The sequence below is a fragment of the Antrostomus carolinensis genome, unplaced genomic scaffold (assembly GCF_000700745.2).
Source record: "Antrostomus carolinensis isolate BGI_N321 unplaced genomic scaffold, ASM70074v2 scaffold54134, whole genome shotgun sequence".
Lineage (NCBI taxonomy): Eukaryota > Metazoa > Chordata > Aves > Caprimulgiformes > Caprimulgidae > Antrostomus > Antrostomus carolinensis.
In genome coordinates, this window is record NW_010313905.1 from 5,179 (window position 1) to 20,425 (window position 15,247).

At 42.0% G+C, this 15,247-nt stretch overlaps 1 protein-coding gene across 1 annotated transcript in view; it reads left to right on the forward strand.

Annotated features, from left to right (window-relative positions):
* LOC104524532 (chromodomain-helicase-DNA-binding protein 1-like) overlaps positions 1-14,779 on the forward strand; it is a gene marked incomplete at its 3' end in the record, with an annotated part of 17,967 nt that extends 3,188 nt beyond the window's left edge. The window contains 14 exon segments of the mRNA XM_010167450.2: positions 620-651; positions 2,769-2,850; positions 4,137-4,299; positions 4,639-4,794; positions 5,773-5,865; positions 6,317-6,413; positions 7,858-7,931; positions 9,035-9,126; positions 9,129-9,150; positions 10,753-10,867; positions 11,311-11,464; positions 12,576-12,741; positions 14,093-14,238; positions 14,616-14,779. Of these exon segments, the coding sequence (XP_010165752.2) occupies positions 620-651; positions 2,769-2,850; positions 4,137-4,299; positions 4,639-4,794; positions 5,773-5,865; positions 6,317-6,413; positions 7,858-7,931; positions 9,035-9,126; positions 9,129-9,150; positions 10,753-10,867; positions 11,311-11,464; positions 12,576-12,741; positions 14,093-14,238; positions 14,616-14,779 (1,556 nt within the window).
* Between the last annotated feature and the right edge of the window lie 468 nt (positions 14,780-15,247).

A 15,247-nucleotide genomic window follows, 5' to 3' on the forward strand; every position in this document is an offset into this window, starting at 1 on the left:
GGAATGGGTAGCAGTGATAACTCTTGTCCTTATTGTGATGAATGGAAGTGCTCATATTGAAGCAAGTCCAAGAAGGCAAACAACTGTATCGAGATATTAACTTAGCTAGGATTTTTCTGGTCTTTGTTGCTTTTGATGATAAAATTCTGTGCTTTTTAAAGATTTCCCTTCAGTGACCTGATTTCTCTTCCTCTGAATCAAAAGTTGGGCAAGCAATGTCTGCACTTTATGTTACTATCTGTTCATTGTAATATCTTAGATTAATCCACTGAAGCATATGTTTGGTTAGAGTGAAAATGATTGTGATGCTGAAGGTGCATGGTGTTTCTTACTGAGTGAGAAAGATATGAAAAACTTTACAGAGGTGAAGAGCATTGGTGGTGTGTGTAAATTTCCATTAATTCTCTGAGATTCTGCTGCTGGTGTTTTGGCAGACGAGTTAAAATGTAGGGTCACAACAGCTTGTAGTTACAATAGCTGTCATGTTTCTTTCCTCAGGTAATAAATGGCTTCATTCCACTCTCATCCACTCCACCATAGTTTGCAAGCAGACAAAAAGATGCTCTGTTTCTTGTATTAACTTAAGTCATAAATCATGGTTCATTTGCTTTCATTGCAGATTTGCCTGAAAGATGCAGCATTTCTAAAACTGTGAGTCTGGTTTTAATTTTTTCACAATTCTGCACATCTGTCAGCCATTTCTTAAGTGTGTGTTTTATGTGTGTGAGATCCCATGCTTGTTTCTCAAAAGCCAAGGATGTTCTTTGCCTATGATGAGAGCTTTGTTTTTACCAGATTTCAGTGAAGAATCTTTACTGTCAGCTAAGTTTTATGTGAACTTCCCCCAAGGACACTTTTCAAGCCAGTTAACTCAAAATAATATGATATATAGTGGCTTATAGCAGTACACTAAACATCAGTCCAGAAGACTGGTATTTAGAACAGAGAAGATCTTCAAGAGCTTTGGATTATAAAGGTATTAGATGCAAAATTGCTGAAATTGACCTGCATCATACTATGGTGATCATGTGCTAATACTGAAGTTCATTGCCTCTTGCCACCAGTCAGAACTGTGGAGGGTTTATGGAGCATTATGTTTTCTAGTGAGACTGGTTATACAGCTGAAGTTCAGCCTGTAGGAAGTATTGTCATGGTCATGCAGGACTTCACAGAAGCCTACACTTGAAATGGGAAGGAATTTTCATAATTTTTTAGTAGTAGCACCAATGCATTGCAATAGAGATAAGTGCTGTGACAAATGCTGAGGTCAGCCAGATATCGAGAATGGCTCAGGATCTTTGTTGGAGCAGAAGCCCAGTGGCCCCTACTGACACAATTTTGGGTCTCCCAGAACTAATCAGGCCCACTATGGGTGCCCTTTTGTCTTTCCTCAAAGCAGCTGCCCTCGGCCACTGCTGGCAACAGCAGGTTGTGTTGGATGAACACATAATAAATAGAAGCCAGGCTGTATGAAAGGTAGCCATGGCCAATACTGTCCTTACAGGTTCATATCACGTCCTGCGCTGCTGTGTATGATTTTGCTTATTTTGCAGCTTTGCCCTGGTATGTAGAACCCAAGGAAGTACAAGTAATGAGCCCTGGTATCACAGAAACGTCAGCTCCAGTGCAATTTCCTACTTGTAAGGCTAGCACATAACATCAAAGCCATGCCACTCAAGTTTGGGGGTTTTTTGCCCTCTAGTATTCCTTCTGAAAAAAAGTGGTTGCTAATCATTTGTACCTTGGAGCACTTTGTAAAAGTGAGTCAAAGTTATCAGATGTCCCATCACCACCACTCCTTACAAGCAATGTGACAGCACAAATGAGTTGAGCAAGACCCCTGCTCTAATGTAAATGCCTGGAAGATCAGACTCTTGCTCTGCACGTGAGCTTCTGCAGTGCTTCACACTGAAGTGTCCCCTCTGCAATTCAGTTGCTGTGCCTGTAGAATAATAATGACATTTGACTGTCCTGGCAATGGAGGAGGACTCAAATAGTAAAGAGGGGAATCAAAGGAAACAGAAGAGCTGTGAGGAGAATGTAGGTCGCTGTGGTTGTATTCCATTGGTAAGAGAAGCACGTAGGTAAGAAAAGCTGGAGGGTCATCCTTTCCCTCCCCTGCCTTCCCATCAGCCAGACTTGACTGTGTGGAAATCATTCTGTGATGTGGGAGTGGAAACCCTGGTGATAAGCAGGCACAGACACTGAGGATTTAAAAGATCTGGAGTTTGTATTAAGCTTAGTAGCCAGTGATTCTGCAGCCTACTTGATGAGACACTGCATATAGTTGTATCAAGCCCAGAACAAGTTGAAGCTCCTGTTTTGAGTGATTTGCAAAAGGCTTGAATGGCTCTGACACCACCACTCGTCACAGTTGTTGGGTTTTTACATAGGTGCTAGGGCCTAGATTCATGTCTCTTTTTTTTTTCCAAATCATAAACCTTCTTGAATGTTTGACTAACCCATGCTTATGTCATTTCCCCATAGAAACAGGAGTGGAGAGAGAAGCAAGAAATTAAAGTGCATTTACGTAGTTTTGATTTCAGAAAAACTATTCAGGCTATAGTTACAAAACTGTGTTGGCTCTTGAAAACCAATACTTGTGAATTCCTCTCACCCCACTTGCCATGTTTGCTTGGTTGTTGTTCATGAAGGGGGGATCATCTTGGGTTCAGCCAAGCAGAGACACCACTTTTTTTCAGTCTTTTTGTACTTAGAAGAATGAATTGTCAACCCCTAACTGAAGATGGTGTTTTGTGTTTGTTCAGCTTTAACTGGGCTGCCTTGGTTGTGGATGAAGCTCACAGGCTGAAAAAACAAAGTTCTCTGCTTTATAAGATGCTTTCTGAGGTAAAAGAACTCATCCATTTTTTAATGTCTGAAGACTTTTTCCTCTTCAGTATAGCATACAGATTCTCTGTCTGGTTTTTGACATATTTATTAAGCTGTAGGCTACAACCAGTTTCCATCAGAGCTGGTGAATATATTCCCATATTTAGTGACAGACAGATAAAGGTCTATCTTGTTGGCTTTGCATGGAGGTGGGTGCTATTTGGAGCTTTTCTCTCATTCTGACTTGTGTTTGGACTTGATGCATTGGAACAATTTGAGAGACTTAAAAGTGTAAAGCTGCCAGACAGAGTGCTGAACCACAGCTGTGCTACTGAAGTGGTAGAAGTCTGCCTGACCCAAGGCAGTATAAAGTGACTGGAGGCTATCTCCAGCTCTGGGGGGGTGAAGGAACCCTTGCCTAGTTCATGGGACCTTGAGTTATGAACTATTGACTTCCATTGTCCCATTTAATGGAGCCACCCTTGTTTATTGAAATCAGTAGAATTGCTCTAGCTTCTAAAGCACACTGCCAAAGTACAATGAATGCCTGAGTGAAGGCTACACTTCTTGTCATGCCAGTGACACGTGGGCATTAGGTTTGGGCTGGCATCAGCAACCATGAACTACAGTATCTTTAAATAAATATATATTTTAATTAAATTCCTGAAAGTCTCATATCTTACGAACATACTGGCCATGATGTCTGTGTTTCAGGAGCTTTGGTTGTAGTCACAAAGAAATAGGCATGATTCACCTTAGCTCTCCTCCTAATGTATTTTCTAAACTTGAGAGAAGACATGTATTTTTTCAAAGGTAACCATATTCCCCAAGTCTCTTTACAGGGATCACTGTAAGCAGTATGGATCAGATAATGTTGCTGTGTTTGTCAGAGTTAGCCAGCAAATAAAAATGGAACACAGTCTCTTGCAGTTTCATTTCCCTGTCCTGTTCCGACAGCATTTTCCAGTCGTCTGTCGTGACCTAACACTGAGTCCGCAGTATCGGACCGTAGAGAGCATGGAGAATTTTAATGGTGTTGGTTTTACACTTTGTTCTTATTTTGCTTACACTGTCTTCCTTGCACTGGTGCCATCCTAGTCAGTTTGGTGGAGCTGTTTGACTGTCACACCATACCTTGTGATGGATGTTTTTGGCAGGCATTTGCAGCTCTCTGCAGGCAGTTCTGTGCCACCTGTCATCTTTAAGTTAAGCTTCAGAGTAGTGTGGGTGGAGCTGTATATTAAGGAACTTTACACTCCAGATATTTTCCCCTAATAATTTTGTTTTGTTGATGGTTCTTGCAGTTCTCAGTAGGCTTCAGCCTGCTGCTCACAGGGACTCCAATTCAGAACAGCCTCCAGGAACTGTACTCCTTACTCAGCCTTATTGAGCCTGACATCTTTCCCAAGGAACAAGTGAAGGAGTTTGTTGAGTATTACCAAGCGATTGAGAAGGAGAGTGAGCCAGGTCAGTCAGGAGCAGTGTTGTACTTCAATCGGAACCAGCTGTTATCTTGCCTAGGAAACATGCATGTTGTATCCTCTTTATTGGCTTTCTTTTAATGCTGACTAGCTTTAAAACAAGCCACTAAAAGTAATGATTACTTACCTTAATGTAGCTCTTAAGTCTTTCAAGTATGCAGCTATGTTTTGGTTTCTCTGTTTGCAAAATTGGGCTTGAATCATTTCAATAATAGATGTAAGGTTCCCTATACATTTATTTTGAAAGTATAGTTGTGAAGGTACTGTATAAATTCCTTACATTTAATGCACTAATCTGCTCTTTTTTTCCACTGTCTCTGTGTAGCCAAAGAATTGCACAATCTGCTGCAGCCATTTTTGCTTCGAAGAGTCAAATCCGAGGTGGCTGCAGAGCTGCCGAAGAAGGTGGAAGTGGTCCTGTACCATGGAATGTCAGCTCTGCAGAGGAAGTACTACAAGGCCATTTTGATGAAAGATCTAGGTACCTGAGGGTCTTGTATTCCATCAGCTACTTTTAAAAACAAAATTAACTCCTTTTGTAAATCCATGCTCTGATGTAGTGAAGCAGAAGATACTTTGGCCTGCAGAATATTTGTAAATAAACATGCCCAATTCAGTGCTTTGGGCTGCTTGCTTTTTTACTTTAGCTTGTGATAAAATAAGACACTTATGGATCTAGAGGAAACCACAGGGCCCTATAGACAATGCAGCCACAGAATCTTACCATAATAGCTTGCTCCTTGTCACTTTGTGTATAAACTAAATGTGACAAAGCATCCTGAGGTATGAGAGAGAAAGTATTTGCTACTCTGTGAATTCCTCCTCTTCCATCTATGCATACCACATCTTATGGCTTGGCAGCGCTTATGTGTTGTAGAGAAAGTAAAACTGGGGGGATGGAGACCCTTTGTTCTTCTGGGGCTAGCACTTTGCATGAACATCACCAGGCAATCTGAACCTTCTTCTAAAATCAGCATGTGTGCACGTTTTCTTTTTCTCCTCACAAAAATGCACCCCTCTCTAACTTCTTGGTTGCCCAGGAGATCTTGATTGTGCTATACTACTTTTTTAATTGGAAAATTCAAATTAACTGCACCAAATTTCTTTCACTATTTTTAATGATTTCTACATCTGCAATTCACTCTTAGAAAAATGACAGTGGCCCTTTCCAGGGAGTCCAGAAAGTTCCAGGGAGTTTGACAAGGCAGGTTAGTTTTCATCAGGGACTTATTTCTAAAAGCTTGTCTAAAAAACGTGAGGGAAATTTTGTTTTGGTTTGTGAAAGCAGCTGTATTAATCTTGAGATGGGAAATTCAAATGCAGATGTGATATACAGAGAGAGGTACTCCAATGCTGAAGCATTGCAGAGCGGTGCTCAGTACCCAGACATTCCCAGTCACACCAACTGATGGAGCATGTGCTTTCCTGCTCAGTTTGTTTTCTGTCCTCTTTGTTCCAGATGCATTTGAAAGTGAAACAGGAAGGAAGGTTACACTTCAGAATGTCTTAATTCAGCTTCGAAAGTGTGTTGCCCACCCCTACCTTTTCAGTGGTAAGAAAACACTATTCTCTCTCTTGAAATAGAAAAAAAATAAGTTTCTTGATTTACACAGTGGTTTTCTATTATTGTTTGGCAGGGTAATGCTTCGAAGAAGCAAGTAATAAACAATGTTGTGCTTGAATCAGTAGCAGCTGTGAGTTTGTGACCAGTTCCAACACATGACAGTTCATCAATAACAAGGAATAAAGTAGGGAACTGTGTGAAGTCTGTGTTTCTTGCTGCAGCTCTCCACTTGTACGCCTTCTCTCACCTAAACAATGAAATCACGATGCTTTGTGAACTACTGGGGATGTTCTTTAGAGACAGAGAAGGACCATCACTTCTCAAGCAAGCATCATAGGGGTCTGCTTGGCAATAGTTGGCAGTGCAGACCCACTGAGATTGACCAGAGTTGTTACTTGCGTAGTATTAGGTCTGCTTGTGAAACTCCTTTCTGTTTCAGGTGTTGAGCCAGAACCCTTTGAAATTGGAGACCATATTGTTGAAGCCAGCGGCAAGCTGTGTTTGTTGGATAAACTCCTTTCATTCTTGCACACTGGGTATGTCACATTGGGATGAGGAAGGTAGGGTGGGGTTGACATATGGAGAAGAGGTAAACTGGGAAGGCAAACTACCTTATTTAGCTGTAGATTGAGCAGGTATTCATCACAATGCAAGCACTGCCCTATTTACTACACATTACTGACTACCTGAAAGAAGTCTGTATTTCAGTATAAGGAACTGCATTGGAGATGGTAGAGGAACCTCAAAGATTTTTGTAGCTTCCCTTTAAACATTTCTCAAAACATTTCACTAACTCTCTCACATGTTCTCATATTTGTGAGCCTGGGAGAATAACCATCTGACCTGATATTCAGGGTACCTAGTTTTGACCCTGGGTTTCCTGTCCATCAGTTGAGTTCCCTTGCGTTAGTGTGATGCCTGTGTTAGCCCCAGAGGCAGAATGCGTAGCAAATGTGAAAAAAGAAATTTGACTGGACCAAAAACCACGAATAAGCTGAAACTTGAGCTTTGGGAATGTCATTCAGAACTCCTTGTGTTGAACCCTGATGACTTCAGAACCTGGAACCCAAGGGCCTTGGATATTTACCTCCGGCTCTCAGATGAGAGGCAAATCAAACTGCAGTTTGCACTCTTGTGCAGTCTGTGAAGCAGTGTCTCCTGCATGATACAAATTCTGTCTTCTCTCTTAATTGGGCTGCGATTTCCCTTTGACTACTTCCAAAGGACAGAGCTTCAACAGACCTTGGGAAGTTCTGATGTGGTTGTGGAGGTCTTTGTTCTTCTGCTGTATAGCACCTTGCAAATAGGTGCCTCTCCCTTGAGTGTCTTTGCCACAAGACCAGCCCTGTGCAAAATCTGGACCTGAAAACGCCTTTTTTCTGCTCTACAGTGAAGTCTGATTTACACAGAGCACTGTCTGAGGCCTAGAGCTGGGAGGAAGGAGAGCAGATTTCTCACTTAATACATGATTGTAAGCAGAGTTTGATCTTTGAAGGTCGTTTGCTGGAGGAGGAAATGCTCTACTGTCACAGAGATGCTGATACTACATTTTCCCAGCATTTAAGATGCTTTGTAGTGTGTGACTTGAGAGCAGTCTGGTGTGGCAGGTCATGTGGTGAGGAAGACCTTGCAATGCTAGGTTGAAGCTGAGGATTTGTTTATAGAGGCTCGTTTTTGCATTCTCAGCAGGCTGCATCCAGCCAGTAGCAGAGCTGTGCCAGAGCCTGGTTACCTCCTTGTGACTCCATGCTCTAGACATGGCAACTGGTGGTGGCAGACAAAGCCAACTGGTTGCATTTGTAATGGGGCTGAAAATGTGGTGAGGGAATGGATCATGAGGCTTAGTGTACAGAGCTGGTGAGGTCTTGCCATGTAACAGTGACCGACAGTGACTGGTTAAGCTATTGTAACCCCTCTGCCACTCTGTGAGATGTTGTCACAGTATCCTGAGGCTCATGGTGTCTCATTTTCATCTTCCAGTGGCCACCGTGTATTGCTCTTTTCTCAGATGACTCAGCTGCTTGATATCCTGCAAGACTACATGGACTACAGAGGTAAGTTCTCCATGCTTTGGCAGCAAAGAGCTTATCCTAATGATCTCTGACACATATTGTTCCTCTGATTTTGGTAGATCTGCCTGGGATGAAGCAGGGACTGTGATGAGGATTTATTGCTTCTTAGTAGAAAGAAACCATATTCTTGCAGTGGCGCTGTGAGTTGGAGGGTCTTGAGTTCAGCTCTTTGCTGTGTTACCACCTGCCTGAAATGAGCTGGCACTTAAATGTTGTTCTTCAAAGTAGTTTCAGGTTTGGTTCCTCGATAAAATGGAGCTAACAGATGGCAGGGTAGCAATGTTTCTTTATATACCTGTGTTCAATTTTGTACCTGACTCCTGAAGTAATTGCACTGAAGGCAATAGGTTTGCTCTGGATTCAGTTTGTCCAGCACAGAACACAAATTGAGCCACGTTCATACCAAGAAATTAATTTTTGATTAAAACAGTTGTTGGCAGTGGGGCCCCAACATGTCTATGAGGGCAGGTTGGATCAGACCATTTTTGGCAAGGTTAGCACAGTGTTCTTGGGACATTTTCTTTTGTTTCAATCCACATGGCTCCATGCCTACTTAGGATTTCCCATGAAAGAGGCTTTTGTTTGGTGTTTATGGGTTTGCACAACTAATAATGCAGGATAAAGCCAAATGTAGGGCCATATCCCATACTGCTTGCTCACAGGAAAGCCCACATTGAAGGCTGTGTGAGTTTGCATAAGGAGGATCCAATGGTTGTTGGCCTGTTTTGTGGGGCCAACAGCCAGCACAGCATAGTCTGAAATGAGACTGTGTGCTAATGCTCTTTAACTTTGGCTCTGAATTTTCCTGTTGTGTTTCCAAGCAGTAAATTAAATGCTGAGAGTCTTTGCTTCAGACTCAACTAAATTACCCTTTGCCAACAGTCAATCTGGACACCAGGGTCACTACTTCAGTTTATATGAGGTTTAACTGGGAAAGAATGGAGTTGAAGGCAATAAAATGAGAATCGAGGCAGGAGGGTTTGGCATAAAAAGATTCAGGACAACAGTGAGACAATAGAGAATGAGGTAAGAGGGTAAGAGCATAGACAGAATTTTAGAAACATACATGTTGTTTGTTTGAAAAGGCTACAGCTACGAGCGGCTGGATGGTTCTGTCAGGGGTGAAGAGAGACACCTTGCCATTAAGAACTTTGGTCAACAGCCCATCTTTATCTTCCCTGTAAACTGAGCACCAGAGCAGGTAAGTAAGGAAGGGAGAGACAAACAAACCATGTTGGTTCTGTACTCTTCTTTTGTTCTCTCTGGCAAGATTTCAGGGAGTTCTGAATCCTGCAGAGCCTATTCATGTGGGGGATTTTTGAGGGAGACAAGACACATCTTAAACTTGGGTCTCTCAGCTAGGACATCTGGTTTCTCTGCTTTCCTTGTGGCAGCTGATGCCAAGATACTTTCATATTGCAGCCGCTTGAGTTACTTTTTTTATTCCAAGTCCCATAATGCCTGTCCCTGTGCCAGGTTGAGCTTAAGGAATCTCACTAACATTTTATTTCTGCAAGCACCAGACTTGTGGGAACAAACTTCTTTTAAGTAAGCTGGTGGAATTGCTTCTTGAGTTCACTGAACATTGACACACTTTCTAGCTGGCAGACACACTCAAATGAGAGCCTTTTACTGTCCTGAGACTGCAAAGAACACCATGGGACTGCCATCTGTGCTTCTTCCCCTGTCAGCTCCTCGGGCAGATCTGTGTCTTCTACACAGTTTCAAACCTCCCTGTCTCTCTATTCAAGCAAGCACAGAGATGAGCTTATGTTTGTCTCCAGAGTAGGGATCCACACTGCTTAATCTCAAGCATCAAACTTGAACTAAGTCTTCCTTTGGGCTTCTGGTCAGACTTTTCCTGGGTGAGTCTGGCTCCAGTGATACCGCAGTGCATTGAGAGGAGTATGTAAAGAGACTGAAGAGCAGCACCTAATGCTAGATGGTGGGACTAAGTGTGTCTCTCACCACAGTGCCTAAACTCTTCCTGACTACGTCAGCCAGGCTTACAGTTGGTTTTTACTGCATATTGCTGTGTCTGGACAAAGCATCTTGTATTCAACTGCAAATGGGTGTGCTAACAGTTATTTCCATTGCTGTTAAGTTATGGACAGAGATTTTTCAGGTGCATGACTGTCTCCACCTGCAGGGATGTTCTGATGAGGTGCTTGACATGAGCTAGAAGAAATGCAAGGCAGCAGGCTCCCCCCCTTTAACTACAGTGTGTAGTCACAATAGTGGGTATTAAAAAATATAATTAACTGTATTTTTTTTCCTTTTCATTCCATGAGAGCCCAAATTCTAACCTCAAAAACTTCAAGTCATGTAAATACCTAAGCTCTGGTTATTGTATGGTTGGGCCTGGTATTTTCCACTGTTTCAGAAGATTATTTACCAGTTGCTTCTGTGCTGCAGCCAAGTCATGACTTTGGAAGTCCCTTGTAGCCTCAGTGAAGCCAGTCCTTGCTGGGTTAATCTGCCTGCCTGCCTGCGGAAGAATATGTCTGTGTTCATCAGTCTTGACAACCAGTCCCCTTTGCGTTGGTTCAATTGCACCCTATCTTTTTTTGACTATGTTGCACAGTACAACTTGGTTTCGGGCTGTTGCAGAAAGCTGGGAGCTGGAAATGGAAGGCTTACCCATCTTTTTAGCTCCTTACAAGACTCAGATTTGGGGTTGAGAGATGGATTGAATTAGATACAGTTGATCAGATCTGACAGAACCTTGTATAGCATACCTGCTTCAGCTTCTTCTTTATTTTCAGCTGGTGACATATTTTGTGACCTTCTTCTTTGTTTGTAGGTGGAGTTGGCATGAACCTGACAGCAGCAGATACAGTTATTTTTACTGATAGTGATTTTAACCCACAAAATGATTTGCAAGCAATAGCAAGAGCTCACCGAATTGGACAGCACAAGTGAGAAATGTTGCTACCTCTGGTTTGGTTGCTGACTCTCTTGGTCTCTCAGTTTTGCTTTCCCTATCCATAGGCAATGGAAAGTTAAAGTACAATAGATTGAAGATCAAAGAAGGGGAGCAGAGAGGATTTTATGTCTTTGTTTTTCTGTTACAGCCTCATGCAGTCTTGTCCTTGTCATGTGTCTAGGGTGGGAGGTTTGTAGATTTGGAGTAGGAGAGGGAATCTGAAGGTTTGCCTGCACTTCTTCAGTGAGCGTTTCTGCTGTGTCAAGTAGCAATTATATCAGCATTGCATTTCTGCTGATTATTTTTGTTGATTTTGTTCTTGCTTTTTTTCCCCCTACTAAAGGAGTGGGTGAGGGGATAGTGCTCCATGCAAGGAACCAGCTTTAGTACAACTCAAAAAAAGAAAATAATAAGAATTTTCTTAAACTTTTCAAGGCCTGTAAAAATTATCCGCTTGATTGGGCGAGATACAGTTGAAGAAATAATCTACCGAAGAGCTGCTTCTAAGCTCCGGCTGACAAATGCCATTGTAGAAGGAGGTCAGTTTGCTCTGGGAGCACCCAAGCCTCAAGGAGCTGCAGAGTTACAGGTAAAATAGAGCTGTATCCTCAATTTGACCCCAGTAACACCTTTAGAAATGTCCCAGAGTGTTTCTGCATTTATGTCTGATATGAACCTAGCCAAACAGTTTTGTTTTGTTTTGGGGGAGGTGTGCATTGACATGACAGCTTTTGCATGCCTTAGGAACCAAAATGACATCCCAGGTCCAGACAAGATCTGATATTTGAAGACAATTTTTACAATTTGGAGGCACATCCATTGTTGAAAAAGGGTGTGTTTTCTTGGAGAAGAAGGGAAGGCAGACCCTTCCCTTGTCTTACTTGTTTGGTTTTTTTTAATTATAACCAATCTAAAGTGGAAGCTGACTCATTGTTTCTAGAACTTATCTGTCTGTGATGCTTTTCCCTCATAAACAGAGCTGATGATAAGTACTTAGTCAGCTTTTGGTTGCTAGTCTGAAATTCAGTCAACCTTCTGTTGACCTTTTGGCAAATACGGTGTCGCAGGTGTCGAAGCATGATTTATAATTATGACCTGAAAGCTGAGGTTTGTGCTGAGAACCTGGGTTGAAAACCTCAAGCAAAGTGACATTTAGGGGAATATATCCCTTGTGTGCAGCTAAACCTGGGAGAGGTTTGGAATTACTGTATCCTTTCCCCTGCTACCTCCCTTCCCCATCCTGTCAACATGTATCTCAGCAATTATAGTTTCCGTGGGAGAAGTGGAACTGAGCCCATAGGAAATTCCATGCTGATATTTTTCTCCCCATAGATTTTTGTGGTATTTAAGCTTTTGTGTTAGAGGAGTTGGGGGCAAAAAACAAGCCCAGTCTTTCTGCCTATGAAGAAAGCTGCTTGAATGCAGTCAATACAATGCTGTTTTGTCCTTTAGCCCCAAAGAAAAATGACTGTTCAAGTCTGGATGAGTTGTGTTCGAGGGAGATATGTTGTAGGGGCCTGTCCTGTCAGGTGTTGAGAGAACTAGGTGTGTTAAAGCATAAGTATTTTGACTGGTAACATTAAGGCTTAGATTTTGCCACTTGTACATCCTTTCCATTTAAGCCTGAGAAGCTCAAGACACTGGGATTGACATGGAATTAGGAGATATTAATACTGAACCTCCCCTTCTGTTTGTTAAAGCTGAGTGAAATCTTGAAATTTGGCTTGGATAAATTGCTGTCCTCTGAGGGGAGTACTGTACAGGATGTGGAGCTAGAAAACATCCTTGGAGAGACAAAAGGAGGGAAGTGGGTGATGGATGTTGTGCTGCCATGTGAAGAAGAAAGTGAAGAGAAGGATACAGAGAGTAAGTTATGAATCTAAATACCTATGAAATGCGTGACACTTGGGTGCTGGTAGAGAAGGCTTCCCAGGCAGGGCTGGCATATTTCAGGCAACAAGAAGAAAAGTGGACTTTTAATTAAGTGACTTGGATTTTGTTTAGCCTACTCATGAGCTTTATATCTGAGCCTTTATTACTTTTTTTCTTCTTTTTGTGTCTTTATTCACCTATTTGTAAAGTAATGGTAACAATACTTGCTCAGTTTTGGTGGCTAGGGGGCTGAATTCCTTCATGTGCTTCAAATATTTTAAGACATCGGATGAAATTCATGAGAAAAGGGGAAATATTCAAATTGCAGCTGCTCTTTTTCCCCACAGAGAAACATTAAGATAGGTCTACAGTTTTGGAGATACAACAGTAACTTAAGGAAAGGCTGTATAGCAGATGCTTTGTATTTATCTCCAAACAAAATATTATTGGCCATGAAAATCACAAGTTGAAATGACCTTAAAAAGTTTCAAAGTGTGAGATAAGAAATGCAGAGTCATGGTGTCTAAACAACTAGAACAGACCTACTCTGTCTTCAGTACTCTACCTTCCAGTCCAAATGTCACACAATTATGGTTAGTTTTTCATAGCTCCATACTATATGAGAATAAATTCTCAGGATACTTTCCCTCTTCTAGTATCACAGTGAGAAAGACTGAATTTCTGTTTTGAGTACACAGTAGCACTTAAATATAGATCTGTGACTGAAGCAGGAATATGGCCCTGCAGGCTGGGTATTATCCATCCCACAGCACTTGCTGGCAACAAGTAATTATTTGCTGAGACTTAGCAAAGAGTGGTATTTTCTGTTTGTAACTTGAAGAGGAGCAGTGGTAGCACACTGTGTCATAGTTATTGGGGAAAATAGCTCACTTGATGAGCAGTAACTCTGGATTGCCAGAGTCCTGTGCTTTTATTTTGTTTGGGAGCTCAAAAGAAAAAGTTTGCTATCAATTTTTTAAGAGTTATCTGTAACTAGATAGCAGAGCTAAATGAATTCGCTCCTGGCAGAGATGGAAAGACCAAAGAGAACAGTGATGGAGCCAGAGCTTAAAATAGTTAATTGACTGAAATAGGAAAAAAGGTTCTTTGCCAGTCTAAATGACTTCAATGAAAAGCTTTTGCCTAAGGAAGTAAATCTTGATTCTGTTGTTTCTACACGATGCTGCCACTGATCATACAAAAAAATGATGAGAGTGAACATCTTTTTCTGCTGAGGGTAGAACAGTGTTACAGAGAAGGCAAATTTCTTTTGATGTCACTGTACGCTGTAGATCTTAGTGGCTTTCAGTTCCTTTTTGCACTTTTAAATTATTTTTTTTCAAAGATCACATGTACGTGTATGAAGGCAAAGATTATTCAAAAGCACCCAGCAGAGAAGACAAAAAAGCATTTGATCAGCTTTTGGATCTTCAGAAAGCCTTGACTGAAGAGACCAGTAAGGAAGGGAGAGCTCTCCGGAACAAAGCAAACGTAAGACAGAAGATGTGACAAGGCACATGATGCTCTTTCATTTGCTTGTGGAAAATGAGGCCAACACTTTTCTCTCTTTTACCTACAGCTTGCAGAAGGCTTGTTAAAAGATTTGGCTGTCAGTGTAGTAAAGTTGGCTCTTGAATTTGAGGGCTTGACAATTCAGCAGTTTTGATAACAAATGATAGATATGATGTGCAGGGCACCAATATAAACTTAGATCACAAAACCACATATTATGTGACAATTCCGATCTGATGATTAAGACCTGTGAACAAGTAGACAAATGGGAAAGGAGTGTAGGATAAGGTGGGCACCAGACATGGCTTTTAGGTAAGCATTTTTTCTTCCATGATACTACTTCCTTCTTTCTCCAGACACTTCTCACAGGCCTCCGGGAACAGTCAACCAGGAGAAAGCACTTGCTGAGCCCAGAGGAGCTGGAGGCTAGGAGGAAGAAGCGCCAAGAAGCAGCAGCAAAGAGAGCAAGGCTCATGGAGGAAAAGAAGAAGGCAAAAGCAGAGGCAGAACACAAGAAAAAGTATGGTTTATACTGCATCTGCTACTTGTAAGCTGATGTCTGTTACACTGTACTCTAGGAATGTGTGTCTGATTGACCAAAACAAGTCGTGCTCTGTAGCCACCCTGGCAGGTAGGGCTGGGAATGAGGGTAGGAGAAGATGACAAAGTGGCTGCAGGGCACCCTCATCAGAGGGTTAGCTTCATGCACCAGGATGTTTCTGCCTGTGTGCTCAAGCTACATAACATAGGGATATGAAGGTGGAAAAATGGCTTGAGCCCCCAGCGAGGGTTCTTTTCCTCTGAGTGCACTGCCTGACTTCACATCTAGTTTAATTCATAGAGGTTGGCCTGAGCAAGAACCCCATATCTGAATGTACAGTGAGCTTTTGGGAGAAGCTTTCTGAAATGTCACAGTTAACTCCTATGTAGTGGTCTGACATCTGTGACTTTGGCATGTTGTGGTGGTTTAACCACAGGTAGACCATGT